At 43.7% G+C, this 17,721-nt stretch overlaps 1 protein-coding gene across 2 annotated transcripts in view; it reads left to right on the top strand.

Moving 5' to 3' along the window:
* COG7 (component of oligomeric golgi complex 7) overlaps nt 1-17,721 on the top strand; it is an 85,622-nt gene that overhangs the window by 20,593 nt on the left and 47,308 nt on the right. For both annotated transcript variants that reach the window (XM_059154712.1, XM_059154711.1), the window contains exons 5-7: nt 6,603-6,685; nt 7,422-7,544; nt 15,628-15,826. In XM_059154712.1, the coding sequence (XP_059010695.1) occupies nt 6,603-6,685; nt 7,422-7,544; nt 15,628-15,826 (405 nt within the window). The remainder of the gene's footprint in view (nt 1-6,602; nt 6,686-7,421; nt 7,545-15,627; nt 15,827-17,721) is intronic.

Here is a 17,721-nt window from a genome sequence, read left to right as displayed (position 1 = left end):
AGCCGAAGGCAGATGCTTAACCTGCTGAGCCACCCAGGTGCCCCATTGTTTCAATTATAAAGGTAACACAGGTTGTTGAGAATGGGAAGATATATACAAATATAAAAAAGAAGATGATTTACCAATGAACTCAACGCCCAGATATAATTGTTAGTATTTCCTTTTAGTTTCTTCCTGTGAGTGTGTACCTACCTGTATCTTTTAAGGCAGGACTATCCATTGAATATATACAATTTTGTACCTTGTTTTTCTCCCCGGGAGCACCATGGGATGAGCATTTTCCCATGGGTGTAGGATTTTGATAGGTGGGGAGAAATGTTTCCAGCAGAGGGAACAACATACATATGAGTAGTGTAGGAATGGGAAAACTCAGGGGCAGTTGTGGGAATAACAGTTAAGCCTATTTCAGTGGCGTGGATGTTGGGAAATGGTCAGAGATGAGCCTGGACAGGAGAGCTAGGAGAGCATAGCTGGCCTTGAACAGACTGAGGAGTTTCTATCTGGGGAAGAATTTCATGGCTGTTAGCAGTTTACTAGTAAGTCTGATGAGGGCTGTTGGCCAACTGGAAGGAGTGTGGACTTCGGAAATGGACAGACCAATTTTGGATCTGCTGCCTCCTTTTTTTTTTAATTTTAAGATTTTATTTATTTGAGAGAGAAGGAACAAGCGAAAGCATGAGCAGGGTGGAGAGGAGAGGCAGAAGTGGACTCCCCACTGAGCAGGGAGCCTGATGTGGGATTTGATCCCAGGACCCTGGGATCATGAGCTGAGCCAAAGGCAGACGCTTAATGACTGAGCCACCCAGGCGCCCCAAGGGCTGCTGCCTGTTAGCAATAAGACCTCAATTTCCTTCTTAGAAAAGGGAGTATGGAATATACACACCCTATGATTCCTACTTTCCTGGTCTTAGGGGAGGCACTCTGTGAATGTTATTCCTTTCTTTTGGACCCCCATTCAAGATTTCATGGCTCTCACAGTAACCCAAAGGGAGTAAGTCCTAAGAGACCAGTCGGCAACTCATGAAGTTTCTATTTAGCTCAGCATATGGAGCTACACTACAAATTGGAATCCAGACCCACAAATGACTTCACTGGTTTCATTTTTCTATTTCTTAAATTCAGTTAAAATTTGTTCTCCTCACCAACAGTGTTGAAAAAAACTGGAGGTTGAAAAAACTGGAGGTTGTTGAAAAAACAGTGGCAGTCTTACTGGGGAAAAGAACAATTTTTCCCTCTACTGCTTCATTCCCCAATCCTGATCCCAGGAGAGCACTTCTAATTCTCAGAACTGTTTTCTCTGGCATTTCACTTTGTGTTTCTGGATAGGTGAATGTACTTACTTATTTTTATTTTTATTTTTTTATTTTATTATTTTTTAAAGATTTTATTTATTTACTTGACACAGGAAAGAGATCACAAGTAGGCAGAGACAGAGAGAGGAGGAAGCAGGCTCTCCATGGAGCAGGAAGCCCAACATGGGGCTCCATCCCAGGACCCCAGGATCATGACCTGAGCCGAAGGCAGAGGCTTTAACCCACTGAGCCACCCAGGCGCCCCTGCTTACTTATTTTTAAAGATTTATTCATTTCCAAGAGAGCACGTGCACATGTGTGCATGGTGTAGGGGGAGGGGGAGTAGCAGTGCAGAGGGGGAGAGAGACTCTCAAGCAGACTCCCCGCTGAGCACAGAGCCCAGCACAGGGCTCGAGTCCATGAACGCTGAGATCATGACCTAACCTGAAATCAAGAGTCAGGTGCTTAACTGACTGAGCCTCCCAGGTGCCCCTTTGCATCATACATTTATTATTTTACTTCTTTGTATATTAATTTTAGGCATTGTCTATTGACTTCCTATTGTTGTAGCTAAGGATTTCACTCTCATATCCCTCGTCTCTCCTTTTGCATTTGCCTCGTATATCATGGTTTTTAATTAGTAAATAATGTTTCTTTTATCACAAATTTATAAGCTTAGTGCATTTTTGCAGAATCAGGTCAGGTACTATGATTTTAATCTTTATCCTTAAATTTCTGGTTGCCTTTTTTTTTTTTTTTTAAAGATTTTATTTATTTATTTGACACACAGAGAAATCACAAGTAGGCAGAGAAGCAGACGGGGGGTTAGGGGGAAAGCAGGCTCCCCGCCAAGCAGAGAGACCGATGCGGGACTTGATCCCAGGATGCAGAGATCATGACCTGAGCTGAAGACAGAGGCTTAACCCACTGAGCCACCCAGGCACCCCTCTGGTTGCCTTTTTATTTCCTCTCTTTCCTGCTACCATCCATAGGCCTTCATTTTTTTCCAAAATGGGAGTAAGGGGTTCTGAGTTCCTTTCCCCTTCATCCCAGAGACTTTCCTTCTAGAAGTCGCTCCTCTTCTCTGAACCAGACCAACAGAGCTCCTGGAATTTCTTTGCTGGATCTGAGATTTAAACTCTTGCATCTGTCATTTGTCATTTTGGATAGTTAACTTGAGTTATATGATGCCTCAGGAACCCAACTGAGAGACGGTCTCGGTCCTTCTGGTTGTGTGATCTGGACGGGCTTATTTATTCTGATGCCAGTTTCTCCGTCTTCTGGCCTCAGTAGGGTTGCACTGGGGTTGAAGTGAGATTCTGTAAATGGGAGATGCTTTGGAAGAAGTGTGAATGTAAGAGTGTGACAGAAGCTTCTAGATGGTGTGGTTTTTTTTATGTTGTTACCTACATTGTATATCGGAGGCCTTTGATATTAGCCTCACCTCTGTTTATTTTACTGATACATTCACATACTTTCTGATACAAGATGCTCTCTTTCCCCAGGAAGAATGAGTCTAGAGAGTGGTGCATGGGTGAAGGGAAGCCTTCCAGGGCAGAGTGGTGCTGACTGATGCAGTGGGGGAGATGTTTTAGGATGAGATTTCAGAGCATTTCTTCCCATATACTTACTTCACTTCATAGATAACTATGACAGATCTCCTATGTGCAGGGCACTGTGTGAGAAGTACTTCCATATGTCGAAATAAAATGTGAAATCATACGCAAAAGAAACGTAAGCAAAATTTCCCATTGGTGCTATATGTTTGTTAATATTACCTTGTTTATAATCTAAAATCAGTTGTTAATTTGAAATAAGAGTCCATTGGCCCTCTATGCCCTCTATGGCATAGAGACTAGAGGCCCCATCTTATTCACATGAGGCCTCTAGGAGTTTGGGATTCTTCCACGGCAAGTGACAGAAACCCAATTCACACTGGCCTATGTGAAAAAGAGAGAGACAGAGAGAGAAAGTCTGTTGCATACGGAACTGAGAAGTTCTGGAGTAGGTTTTGCTGAGCATAGACTGACAGACTGTGTTGTTATTAGGACCGTGTCTCTTGCCATTTCTTGATTCTGTCTCTCTGTGTGTTGGTGTTAGTTACTTCCAGGTGCCCTCTTCAGGTGGTGGCCTGTACACTTCCAGGCTTCTGTCCTCACAGCTTAAGAAGAGAGCCCAGCATTAATCTTGATTGCATTGATTGGCAGGCTTTTGCCCTTCTGAGTCACTTACTTCGTCAGGTGGATTTGAGGCTCTGGCTGGCCAACTCTGGATCCTGGAGTAGAGTCAGCTTCACTAGAAACACTTCAATGGAAAATGGTCAAAAGATACAAACTGCAGTTATAACAAGTACAGGGCTGTAACATACAGTATGATGATTGGAGTGAACCGTCCTATAGCAATCCTATGTATAACAATCCTATAACAACCCTGTAGGAGATACCAGGGCAGTTGTTAATAGAGTAAATCCTAGGAGTATTCATCACTAGAATAATTTTTTCCCCTTTATTCTTTCCTTATTTCCTTTCTTTTTCCTATGTCTGTATGAGGAAATGGATGTTAGCTGAACCTATTATCATTTCACAGTATGTGTCGATAAAACCAGCATGATGTATGCCTTAAAACTTACACAGTGATGTCATTTCAGTAAAACTAGAAACAAAACCAAAGTGTTCTTTCATAAAGACAATTGACGGGGCGCCTGGGTGGCTCAGTGGATTAAGCCTCTGCCTTCAGCTCAGGTCATGATCTCAGTGTCCTGGGATTGAGCCCTACATCAGGCTCTCTGCTCGGCGGAGAGCCTGCTTCCCCCTCTGTCTCTGCCTGCCTCTCTGCCTACTTGTGATCTCTCTCTCTGTCAAATAAAATAAATAAAATCTTAAAAAAAAAAAAAAGACAATTGACATTTGCTCTTGGCTTTTTAAAGGATTTTATTTATTTATTTATTTATTATTATTATTTTTTTTAAGATCCCAGGACCCTGGCACCATGATCCCAGCCAAAGGCAGAGGCCTTAACCCACTGAGCCACCCAGGCGCCCCAAGATTTTATTTATTTATTTGATGGAGAGAGACACAGTGAGAGAGGGAACACAAGCAGTGGGAGTAGGACAAGGAAAAGCAGGCTTCCCGCAGGGTAGGGAGCTCGATGTGGGGCTCAATCCCAGGACCCTGAGATCACCACCCGAGCCGAAGGCAGACGCTTAATGACTGAGCCACCCAGCTGCCCCGACATCTGCTCTGTCTTATGTATGTGTAATTACTAGCAGCTGTAAGAAAGTGCTAGTGGTGTTACTCGGTAATAAAACCTAAATTTTTTGCCTGGTAAGAAAAAAACTAAAAACACAAACAGAAAAATGGGAGAAGGGGAGGCAGGCCCATGGTCTCTCAGAGAACGCCTAGAGCTCTGTCAGCAGAAGGGCAGTGGGATATGTTTGCAAAACAACACGTCTGCCATCAGAACCCCACCCCCTGTACCCCCACCCCAGCACCCAGCAGAGGGCCTTCACCAGGCAAGGGCTCAGCAGTGCCTTCTGCATGGAGTCGGTGGTATCGCAAGAGCCTAGAAGTGTTTTATGGTTGCCCAAGTGAGTTTCCCATTTTTTTCTTTCTCTTGTCTGAATCAGGAACTTCCCCCAGTGTTACATGTTTATGTTTAATTTAATGTACTAACCTTGAAAAACTCGAATTCCTCTGTAAGGGCTGAAGATTCACATGTCACCTTTAAGTTTTCCAACGCTTTGCTGTGTGGTCAAATTCTGTGTTATTCTGTTTATTATTTGTTTCAAGAAATAACAAGTTCTACTCTGGGGTGGAAACTTTTTTAAGTTGTGATTATATTTTTGGACTAGTAACCTTGTAGCAGTTTCTGTCTAAAAGCATTCTTTGAATATACACCAAAATGTTGACAGTGTTTAATAGAGTGTGATAGGCAGTTTTTTCTTCTTGTTTTCCATTTTTTCTACCCCGAACATACTATTTATATTTCTGAAAAGCAATGCTATTTAAAACAGTCATTAATTTACCACATTTTTAAAAAAGATTTTATTTATTTATTTGACCGACAGAGATCACAAATAGGCAGAGAGGCAGGCAGGGATGGGGCAGGGGAAGCAGGCTCCCAGCTGAGCAGAAAGCCTGATGCAGGGCTTTCTCTATCCCAGGACCCTGAGATCATGACCTGAGCCAAAGGCAGAGACTTAACCCACTGAGCCACCCAGGTGCCCCAACTTACTACATTTTGTGTGTGTGTACCATATGCTGTGCTAATTTCTAGGAACAGTGAGACAAGACAGGAAAGGTCACAGCCTCATAGACCTTGTATTTCTGAGGATGAGAAAGATAACAAACTGTTATACAGGAACTAAATAGAAAAATACAGATTTTAATTAATTCTACAAAGGGAAAGATGTGATGGGGAATAAATAACAGGAGAAACCCAATTTAGGTTGGCTAATTGGGAAAGGCCTACCTGATAAGGGAAGGGGAGAACCACACAGACAGCCAGAAGGATCATCCAAGACCTGGTAAGTGCAAAGGCCCTGGGGCAGAAAAGAGCATGATTTGTTCTCTGCAGCTGGCAGAAGGTCAGCTGTGTCAGTATTTCTTAGTTCATATACATATTAGATTGAGTCCTATGAGATTGCTGCTTTTGTAGGGTCAAGTGGTTGAAGAGCAGTAGTTTTATATAGTTCCATCCATGTTGTGGTTGAGCAGTCCTGTCGTTGGCCTGCAAGTGACTGAAGCTCTCTGGGCTGCCCTTTCCTCCCCTGTAAAATGAGTTCGATTGATGGTTTTTCAAATGCCTTTCTGTCGCTGACATTTTATGATTTTAGTCTGGCCCAGGAGGAGGTGAGACAGGTGAATTGCCTAAAGCAGAAAATCTAAGGAGGCTCTCGCTCTGCCCTTGCACAACCCTGAGCACGAGAGTCTCCTTCAGTTTTGCAGCCCAGGCTTAGCTCCTACCACCGACCCCGTCCCACCCCTGCCCCTGGCCCAGGCCTGATTCGAACTCATTTCCTGGTTCCCGTGGAACAATGACTTTGCTGATGTATAATCTAAGTTCCCTTGCTGAAGCGTACAGATGCGTTATCTAAACAAGCCAAGGCTTGTGGCATCTGAGTCACATATTCTGCCCTTATGCTTATTTTTCGTATCTGTATTCTCTGTGCGTGAGTTAATTCACTGTATAGGTAGACAGTTCAGAAGGCAAGCTTACATATGTCCACATTTAGCCGGAGGGATTCTTTCTCTGGTCTGCAGCAGGAAGCCTGGTTCCAATGTGGCCATGTTTGATGTTGTTCTTCTTTAGATCAGTGCAGAATGTTTGTGAAGGTGTTTACTGAAATCGACCGGATGCCCCAGCTGCTTGCCTACTACTACAAATGCCACAAGGTGAGGAGCTGGGGGTGCTTACAGTTGTGGAATGCTCCCATGCTGGGCTGCCGAGCTCCAATTTGCAAGCTCCAAGGAGGAGACACTGGCCTCTGTGCGCTCTGGCTTTTTTCTTCTGATTCGCCAGTAGGGGGCGTTCTCGGTCCAACCCGTGGATTCATTTTCGCGGCGCTGGGAACACAAGCCCTCCCTTTCGGCCTCTTGTAGGTTAATAGCTGAATTTCACTTCCACACTGACAAGTTGTTTAAATTTTTTGCATTTTTGTCTTTCAAGGGAGAGTCCTGTCTTATGCCCTCAGGAAGCCTGAAGAATTTTTTTGTTTTCTGGAGTTGTTGACATGAGCTGAAAACCTGACCGCTTTCTGGGCTGACTGAATTCCTCCAGGTCCAGCGCTTGTGTGTTTTAAGCAGTGCTGTTGGCCGTGGGGCTCAAGGGCACACACGCTCCCACCTTGAGGTCTTTTCTGGAGAGTGTAGCATGCCTGGTGGAAGGACCTTGGCAGGCTTTGGGGTGACGTGAAAAGAGCAGGGAGCACCCGGAGGGCAGCGGAGTCACTCGAGTTGTTGATCAGAGCTGGCACCGAAGTCTTGTTTCCCTCGCTTTTGTTTGCAGTGAATGGTCATCAGGGGGCACCCGCTCGCCCTGGGGAGTGGGCAGCTCGATGTGGCTTGCCTTGCTGGGGTGATAGGGCTATCCTGTTTCCTCAGTGAGGTCCCCTCTGTTCTGCCTCTGCAGGCGCAGCTCTTAGCGACCTGGCAAGAACTGTGCCAGAGTGACCTCCCGCTGGACCGGCAGCTCACAGGGTTCTATGATGCCTTGCTCGGGGCCTGGCACACGCAAATCCAGTGGGCAACACAGGTAACTGCTCGCGTGGGTCCTAGGGGATCGGTGCCTGCCCCGGGAGTGGTGTCTTCCCACTTTAATGGCTGCTCAGAACATCTCCCTATTTGCTGCCCTCACCAAAGGAGTTAAAGATAAGCCTCGAAACCCAAGGCAGTAAAACCTTTAGGTCTCCTTAAGACTCTTGTTATCGTGCTTCTCTGTATCTTAAATAGAATCTAATGTGACAGCGTGGCATGGTGTTCAGCCAGGGAGCCTGTGGAATTCCTGAAGGCCATTATCTCCTGATCTAGAAGCAGGAGGCCCTTGGTCAGGTGCTGTTTGACCGAACAAGATTGTTTTTATCTTAACTTCAGGTAAAATGTACCTGGCCTAGAGTTAGTTTCCCTTATTCACACAGAACACCCAGAGCTGGAGGAAGACGGCCGTTTGAAAGGCGCCCTCTGACGTAGGGGACCGATGAGGCAGAGGAACTTCATTGCCAGGGGACACTTGGCGTCATTGATTTTCCCAGAGCCTCTCGGCATGGCATTTTCCGCCTTCCAGGGTATGAACCACTGTTCCTTTGTCTTGATGCCTCCAGGTGCCCCAGATCCTCTTTCCTTCGTTGAGGGCAGAAGAAGCTGTGACTCACTGGGCCTGTGTGGCTTGGTTTTTTTGTCTTTTTGCTTTCGGAGTGAGTTGTGCGCTCGGCCTACAGTGTGCATCTGTCTCTGTCTCCCATTGGAATGAGCTCAGCTGTAGCTGGAAAGAACCCGCCAGACAGGGTCGTGTCTCTCCTGCTGGTTAAAGCACTCTGCTCCAACTCCTGTCGCTTTCCCCTGGAGCCAGCAGAACTCAGGTCACAATAACACAAAACCCAGCCTCCTGTAGTCCTTCCTCGGCGTTGATGTGAACGTCGCTTCTCAGTGACCCTGTCGATGCCCACTCATTTCTGTGCCCTTGCGTCTTCTGCTGTCTCTCATGTGGTGAGGATAAAACCAGTTCACGGCCGCATGTGCAAATGCCCTTCATCATCTCCGAAAAAGGATTTAGACTTTTCAGACTTTTGTTCAGGCCTCATTCTAAATTTTGTAAGGTGTGAGTTTGGGCTAGTCTATACTTTTTGTCCGTGGCCCATTTCCTTTTCAGGAGGTAAGCATGATAAGAAGCCGTCATCTCCTGAGGCTTAGTACAATGCAAAAGAAAACAGAAGACACCACAGTAAATGTGGCCCCTGCTGATTTACCCCCCAGTATTTTAATATGAAAAACTTTCGACATATGAAAGCGTTGAAAGGATTGTGTAGTGAACGCCCATATATCCACTTCGTGCACTCTGCAATGGATATTTCACTAGGTTTGCTTTATTATAAACCTATCCTTCTCTCCATGTATCTATCCATTCATTAGTCTTATTTTTTGATTGACTTCAAGGAACTTACAAACATCACTTCTGGACATGCATGTCAGTGACTAGAGTTCAGTGTTGATTTCCCTTATTCTTTTGAGATAAAATTGTGAAATGTGGTGATCCTAAGTATGCCAGTTGATTTATTTTTGACAAATTCTATGTACCCTAATCTCTGTTAAGATGTAGAGAACATTTACCGGCACTCTAGAAATTTCTCTTACTCCTTCCTGGTCGGTCTTCATACCAGTACCCCTGAAGGCAACCACTGTTCTGGTATTTTCCCACCATAAAGTAGTAGCCTGCTACTGAATTTTCTGTAGATGGAACTGTATGGTATGTGTTCTCTCCGTAAGGCCTCTTCGATTCAGCATGTTTGTGGAATTTATTCCTATTGCGTGAATCAGTACTTTGTTCCTTTTTATTGCTAAATACTGTTCCGTAGCATGACTAGACCACAGTTTGTTTATTCATACTTACATTGAGGAACACTTGGGATGGTTTCAGTTTGGGGTTATTACGAATGAAGCTGCTACTGAGCATTGTTCTCTAAGTCTATTTGTGGATTCACATGTTCATATCTCTTGGGTAAATTCCTAGGAGTGGAATAGCTGGGTCATCAGGCGGGTGTACGTTTAGAGTTATAAGAAACTGCCAGACATTTTCCCAAAGTGGTTGTACTTTTTCTACTCCCACAACAAGGATGCGAGAGTCCTGATTGCCCCACATCTTTGCCAATGGTAGGTGATGTCAGTCTTTCTTAAGTTCGCCGTTCTGGTGGGTGTGTTGTAGTATCTCAGTGTGGTTTTAATTTGTACTTTCCTGATGACTAAGGCTGGTGAGCACCTTCTCAGTGTACTTGTATCTTCCTTTGTGAGGTGTCTGTTCAGATCTTCTGGCCATTACAGAAAATTGGTTTATGTGCCTTTTTCTTATTGAGTTGTAGAAGTTCTTTCTATAGTTCGGATAAAAGTCCTTTGCCAGGGACACCTGCGTGGCTCAGTGGGTTAAGCTGCTGCCTTTGGCTCGGGTCATGATGCCAGGGTCCTGGGATTGAATCCCACATCAGGCTCCTTGCTTGGCAGGGGGCCTGCTTCTCTCTCTGCCTCTGCCTGCTTGTGTGATCTGCACGCACTCTCTCTCTGTCTCTCTTTCCCTCTGACAAATAAATAAATAAAATCTAAAAGTCCTTTGCCAGATATATTTTGTAGATACTGCTTTCTGGTCTGTGGCTTAAACAGAGGTATTGATTTTGATGAGGCTTCGTTTTTTCAGTTTTTTTTTTAATTGTTTTGTAAGAAACTATCACAAACCCCCAGATTGCTGTGTTTTCTTCTAGAAGTTTGTTTACTTTGTACAGAAACGTCTGTGGTCTGTCTTGAAATTGGTCTTGTTGTATAGTGTAAGGTCAGGTCAGATTGTTGTCGGGTGGGCTCTTGAGGTTGATTTCTGAAGCCCTAGTTGATAAGTTGGTAAGTCTGGGAACTTTGTGGTGGTTCTTTGACCCATGACCAGAGAATCCTTACGCCACATCACTTCCGAGGACCGGGGGACACCTCTGAGTGTAAGCGACCCAGCGTGTTTTAATTGAAATGCGTAAAAAACATGCCACTGAAGGTCTAGGATCTGCCTTCGTAGCTTCAGCGGACCCACCGGTTAGAGCTCCTTAGAACCGAGCGACTTAGTTTCCTTCTTCCCCTGCCCCAGGTCATTGGAGTAGGAGATGAGAGAGAAGGAGATCCTCACCGCGCAGTCCCGCTTCACCAGACGTGGTGAGGAGTCAGGATACCTTCTTCTAGACAAGATCCATTTTCCTTTCTTCCTTGGGTCCCTTCTGTCAGATTTCTTCTATTTCTTCTATCCGGTTTCTTCTGTCAGATGCGGACGTTGGGCTGAGCAGTATCTGAAGCTCTCGATGCTTCTCTGACATTTGCCTGTTCGGTGACAGTGAAGGGACCGCGTTGGCTGGAGACAAGAGGGTTCGTGTTGGTGCAGCTGTGTGTGTGGGCAGCGGAGCCACATGGCGGACGAACTGTGGAGCCAAGGCAGGAACGTGGCTTTCTCAAGAAGGTAGTGAGAGTCTCGAGCCATAGACTGAGTGATGACGTTGCCGTTTTAAGGATGATGTTGGTGTCAGAACATCACCTGAGTAGTTCCCCTGCCCAAAAGGCTTAACCCTGAATGCTATCATGAGGAAACATGCAGACGGATTCAAATGCAGGACCATTTCGTGAAACAGTTGTCTTGGAGTCTTCAAAAATGTCAGTGTGGTGAAAGAAAAAAAAAAAAAAAGTTGGGGCACCTGGGTGGCTCAGTTGTTAAGTGTCTGCCTTCAGCTTAGGTCATGATCCTGGGATCGAGCCCCACATCGGGCTGCTTGCTCAGCGGGAAGCCTGCTTCTCCCTCTCACTCCCCTGGCTTGTGTTCCCTCTCTTGCTGTGCCTCTCTCTCTGACAAATAAATAAGTAAAATCTTAAAAAAAAAAAAAAAGAAAAGTTGATTTGATTTTAGATTAAAGGAGACAAAAAAAAGAATGACAACTAAATGTAATCGCATGGTCCTTGATTGGATTCTGCATGATGACAAAAAAGCCATGTAGGGATAGTTGGACCATAAAGGTATTTCAAGAATAAGTTTGATTACTTGTAGTGTTGTGATATAAGAGGATGCCCCCATTTTGTTGCTGCTGTTGTTTTTAAAGAATTTATTTTTGAGTAATCTATACACCCAACATGGGGCTCGAACCTATAACCCCAAGATCAAGAGTCACGTGCTCCACTGACTGAGACAACCAGCTGCCCTAGGATGGCCCTGTTTTTAGGAGGTACATGCTGAGGTGCCTGCATTAGACCTGTGTTAGAGAAATAAAGCAGTTGTGACAGGATGTTAGTAATTGATGAATCTTGCAATTTTAAATATTTAAAATGTAAATAAGTCTTAAAAATAACATTTAAAAAATAACGAATTTGGAGGTAGCGTAGGCAGTGATCTGATGAGGAGAGGTTGGAGACAAGGCAAGAACTTGGTCTGGCCTTGCATGATGGAAACATAGTAGAAGGCACCCAGTTCAAGAAGAGTGGACAGTTGTTAAGACCTAGTAACTGATAACGGAAAAGTCCGAGGGGAGATTTTCACTGTGTCAGAAGGGAGGTGTTACTGTCAGAAGTACACAAGTTGAGGGAAGCAGGTCTGGGAAGGTCATGGGGACAGTAATGAATTCTAGTTTGGGACACTTAAATGCCAAGGAAGAGTGGCTGCCTCAGCGGTGTTGTACAGGAGACGGATGGAAGACTGTCGCTCAAGGAGTACAAGTTGGGAAGGTTCCCACAGTTTGGTCATTTCGTTCCTCGTTGGCTTGTTTGGTTCTTTCCTCTGTTCCTACCTCTCAGACTCCAGCAGGGATGTCTCTCAAACTAAACAGGTGTTCACTGAAGCTTTGTGAGTTTTCTATTATTATAGTAATCTTAAAAAAAAAAAAATGGTAGTTTGGATTATGTACATGGTTGCCGTAGGACCAGCAGCTGTTATAAATGGGATTGTTTTCTTAATTTCCTTTTTGGGTTGTTGATTGCTGGTGTATAGAAACACAACTGATTTTTGTTTGTTGATTTTATATCCTGTAGCTTTGATGAATTTATTAATGCTAATAGGTTGTGTGTGTGAATTCTTTAAGGTTTTCTATATATAAGATCATATAGTTTATGAACAGAGATGATTTTTTTCTTCCTTTACAATTTAGATGCCTGTTATCTCTTTCTCTTGTTGTACTGTTCTGGCTAGAAATTCCAATACTGTGTTAAATAAAATAGCATACTTATCTTGTTCCTGGCCTTAGGGGAAAAGCTTTCAGCCTTTCACCGTAGAGTATGATAGCTGTTTTTCTTGTGTGACCTTTATCATGTTAAGGAAATTCATTTCTAGTCCTAGTTTATTGAGTTTTTTTGTTGTTTATTGTTTATCTTATTTTTTTTTAACATAAAATGTGTTGAATTTTATCAGATGCTTTTTTCTGCATTAACAGAGATGGTCGTGTGTTTTCTTCCCTTCATTTTGTTAATGTAGTCCATTATATTGATTAATTTTTATATATTGAGCCACTCTTCATTTTGGAGATCCATTCTACTTAATTATGGTATATAAGCCTTTTTTTTTTTTTTCAAGATTTTATTTATTTATTTGACACAGAGAGAGAGATCACAAGTAGGCAGAGAGGCAGGCAGAGAGAGAGGAGGAAGCAGGCTCCCCACTGAGCAGAGAGCTTGATGCGGGGCTCGATCTCAGGACCCTGAGATCATGACCTGAGCTGAAGGCAGAGGCTTTAACCTGCTGAGCCACCCAGGTGCCCCGGTATATAAGCCTTTTAATATGGTTGCTGAATTTAGTTTATTATTATTTTGTTGGGTATTGTTGATTGTGTATTTATAAGGAAATGGTCTGTAATTTTCTTTTAGTATTTGGTTGGCCTTGGTATCAGGTTAATGCTGGCTTCATAGAATGAGTTAGGAAGTGTTTTGTATTAGTTTGCCAGGACTATCATAACTAAATATCACAAACTGGATGGTTTAAGAATAGAAATTTATTTTCTTTTTTCTTTTCTTTTTTTTTTTTTTTTTAATTTATCAGAGGGAGAGAGGGGGAGAGAGTGAGCACAGGCAGTCAGAATGGCAGGCAGAGGCAGAGGGAGAAGCAGGCTCCTTGCTGAGCAAGGAGCCCGATGTGGGACTCGATCCCAGGACGCTGGGACCATGACCTGAGCCGAAGGCAGCTGCTTAACCAACTGAGCCACCCAGGCGTCCCTAGAAATTTATTTTCTTATGGTTCAGGGCACTAGAAGTCCAAGCTCAAGGTATTGGCAGGGTTGTTTTCTTCTGAGACCTCTCTCTGCTTGCTGGTGGCAGTCTTCTACCTATGTTTTCTTTCTATTGGTGTCCTATTGGTGTCTGTGTCCTGATCTTCTCTTGTTATAAAGACACCAGTCGGATTGGATAAGAGCCCACCTAGATGACCCGTCTTACCTTAATTGCCTCTTTAAAGCTCCTAGGTCTAAAGATAGCCACGCTCTGGGATACTGGAGATCTGGACTTCAACATATAAATTTGGGGGCAACACAGTTTTTGATTACTGATTCTGCCTCCTTCCTAGTTAATTATAGGACTATTCAGATTTTCTGTTTCTTCTTCAATCAGTTTTGGCAAATTTTGTTTCTAGGAATTTTTTTTTTTTTTTAAGATTTTATTTATTTATCAGAGAGAGAGAGGGAGAGAGAGCGAGCACAGGCAGACAGAGTGGCAGGCAGAGGCAGAGGGAGAAGCAGGCTCCCTGCCGAGCAAGGAGCCTGATGTGGGACTCGATCCCAGGACGCTGGGATCATGACCTGAGCCAAAGGCAGCTGCTTAACCAACTGAGCCACCCAGGCGTCCCTGTTTCTAGGAATTTGTCTGTGTCATGTAAGTTATCTAATTTGTTGGCATATAATTGTTCATCATATTCTCTTACAATCCCTTTTATTTCTGTAAAATTGTAATAAATGTACCACCTTCATATCTGATTTTAGTAATTGAAAGCTGCTTTTTTTTGGTCAGTCTAGATACCAGGTTTGTCAGTTTCATTGGTCTTTTCAAAGAAATTTACTAGTTTTGTTGATTGTTAAAATTACTTTCTATTCTTTATTTCATTTACCTCTGCTCTAATCTTTATTTTTTCCTTCCTTCTACTAACTTTGGGTTTAGTTTCTTATTTTTCTTTTTCCTTAATGTGTACAGTTAGGTTATTGATTTGAGATATTTCTTCCTTTTTAATGTATGTGTTTAAAGCTATGAATTTCCCTCTTAGTGTTGCTTTTGCTGTGTCCCATAACTTTGGAGAAGTTGTGCTTTCATTTTCCTTCCTCTCAGGGTATTTTCTCCTAAAAATTTGAGTTTATTGATCTTACAGTTTTTAAGCTTACACCTTTTTTGGCCTTAGAGTTACCTAGGAATGGCGTTATATCTTGTTTTCATGTTTGGGCCTATTTAAGTTATGTTATGATAAAACAGCATTTTTATGATAAAAAAGCATCACAGACAGGGGTGTCCCTCAGAACCCCTCTCTAAATGTACTGTGTGCATTCTTCCAGTTTTGCCCACAAGAGATCATTAGTATATGAAACAGAAAAGACTCTTAGCGAATAACTAAATCTGTAATCTTAAAGGCCCTGCACACACTCTTCCTGGTGGTCCTTAGAATAAAAGATAAATCCATCTTAACCAAAGATCTGTGTCCAGGGGAGAGGTGGCTGTGGGCTGCTCTGCAAATCTGGCTCGATGTCCTCCAGCCCTGACTCAGCGAATTGCTCTTCTTTAATTCCATTTTGTTCCCCACCTCCCACCTCCTCCCAGTTTCTGCACTGTCATCCACACAGTCCTCGCTGGCCAGTTTTGGGTGGCCATCTCCATACTCTGCGTGTGACAGATGGGGAAAGAGGCACTTGGGGCCAGTGATAGACATGAAGTAGCCAGTTGTCCTGGACAGGTTGCAAGTTCTGCCATTTACTTGGCCTTCTGAGCTTGCTCAAGTTTGGGATAAGGATCGGTTGGGGCTTAAAGCTCTTGACCAGGTCACTTTCCAGCTGTTGGAGGGATTCCTCTGAGAGCAACCCAAGAGACTGTTTCTTTAACAGGTGTGCTTCTCTTTGGCCCTGTGTGCTAACACCGATACCTCTGTCTCGCTGCAGGTTTTCAAGAACCCCCACGAGGTCGTGACTGTGCTGCTGATTCAGACTCTGGGGGTCTTGCTGCCCACTCTGCCCGACTGCCTCAGCTCCAGCCTGGAAAGGGCAGGGCCTGAGCTGGAGCTTCTCAAGCTGCTGGAGTTCTATGACGCCACCGCCCACTTTGCCAAGGGATTGGAGATGGCGCAGCTCCCCCACCCACGTAAACATTCCTTCTGGCTTGTCTTCACTTGCTCTTTTTGAAGCTTCTGGGGCCTGGGTTTTCCCATCTTTTAGATGACTGATCTTGCAGAATTGGAAGGGATCCTTGTTTTCCTTCTCAGCAGATACAGAAGCCGCTTCCATGAAAGCATGGCCATTGCGGAAATGGTTGTTGCCTGTTAACCAAGCCCAGTGCTACCTAGGGGCTTTGCATGCTCTGGGAACGTGATGGGTACATCGGCAGGGGCTTAGAATACACAGGAGGTAGCTGGACATCGGTGGCCGTGGATTGGCAGCCGGCTACATTGGGAGGGTGGAGTCCTCTTCCCTTTGAGGCATCATAAAACCTCAGACAACTCAACCTAAAAAGTAAGTTAAGAGAACAGATAGGTTAGAGGAGATTTTGATGGGGCACCAGCAAGTTCTGAAGGACAGGGTTAGGCTGTGTCAGGACTAAGGGTGGTAATGGGGGAACTGGGCATTTCCCCAGCTGTATCTGGGAACAAAGCACTCCTCACTCCTATTTGGGAACACAGCAGTGGTACGTTACCTGTGTCCCCTGTAAGTCAAAAGCATCATCAACTTGTAAGTAGCACAGATCTCGTGACACATGCTGCTGTCAAATCAGGAAATCACTTCAGGAAGCTTTGTTCTGCCATTTGGCTGCTGGGTGTCACTACCTTGGTTTATTTAATAGTTATTCTCTTTAATTACATTTGTGTATAATTACTTTGTACATTCCAGGGAGTGTGTGTATTGTTCGAGTTCCGGATGATTCATAGGTGTTTTGGCTCACTCACTCGGCAGGTCTCGGTCGTGGGAGAGGCCGGGGGGATGTGGGTAGCTTCCAGGGGACCGGGATGCAGTGTCCAAGTGGCTAGAGCATAGGACATGCTGCCTTCTCGGGCCCAGTAGAGTGAAGGTAGGGCAAAGTACAGAAGGGCTGGTCGTCTTCCTCCCGCTGGTGAAGGACGTACTTGAAGAAGAGAGGACCACCCTCCACAGAATCAGATGTGGAAGTGCTTTGTTAGCTAGCCACAGAAATTTCAGTTTTTAAGGATTCAAAAAAGTATTTCTTTAAATCTAAAAATACTTCAGAAACACACAAAAATAAAAATACAGAAGAATAAGACTGATTCGCTACACAAAAATAAAAATACAGAAGTATAAAAATGATTCACTACACAAAAATAAAAATACAGAAGCATAAAAATGATTCATCACCTCAGCACTCAGAGAGAGCCTCTGGCAGCCTTCTGTTATATTTTCTCCTAGTAATTCAAATATAAATACACATTTTCCACAAATGGAAAATATATACATGTGTAACCACTGTTAAAAATTTGGTGTATCTCCTCAAAATATCCTTATAGAGTAAGGATTTTTTTCCCGTTGTTTATCAAGTATGTTGCAGAAATATTTTCAAACTTTATATTTTGCCTTTAACATTGTTTCTGTTTTAGTAATTAATGCATGTACATGGCATGATTAGAAATACATGAAAGATTTTGCAATAGAAAAATGAAATTTTAAAAATAATTTATTTTATAATTAATAAATAACAGGATTCATTATTAAAAAAACCAGAAAAGACAAAGAAGGAAGGTCACTCTCCATCTCCCATCTAGAAATAATATTTTGTGTTACATACATGTGCAGATTCTGTGTGAATGACCGTGTCTCTGTATCCTTAACTACCTTTTTAAAAGATTTTATTTATTTATTTGAGGTAGAGTGAGAGCGAGAGAGCATGCATTGGTGCAGGGGAGGTTGGTGGGCAGAGGGAAAGGGAGAAACAGACTCACCCGTGAGCAGGGAGCCTGATCTGGGTCGTGATCCCAGGACCCAGGATCATGACCTGAGCCTCAGGCAGACGCTTAACTGACTGAGCCATCC

This window comes from Mustela lutreola, chromosome 17, assembly GCF_030435805.1.
Source record: "Mustela lutreola isolate mMusLut2 chromosome 17, mMusLut2.pri, whole genome shotgun sequence".
Classification (NCBI taxonomy): domain Eukaryota; kingdom Metazoa; phylum Chordata; class Mammalia; order Carnivora; family Mustelidae; genus Mustela; species Mustela lutreola.
This window is presented reverse-complemented; position numbering and strand designations above follow the sequence as displayed.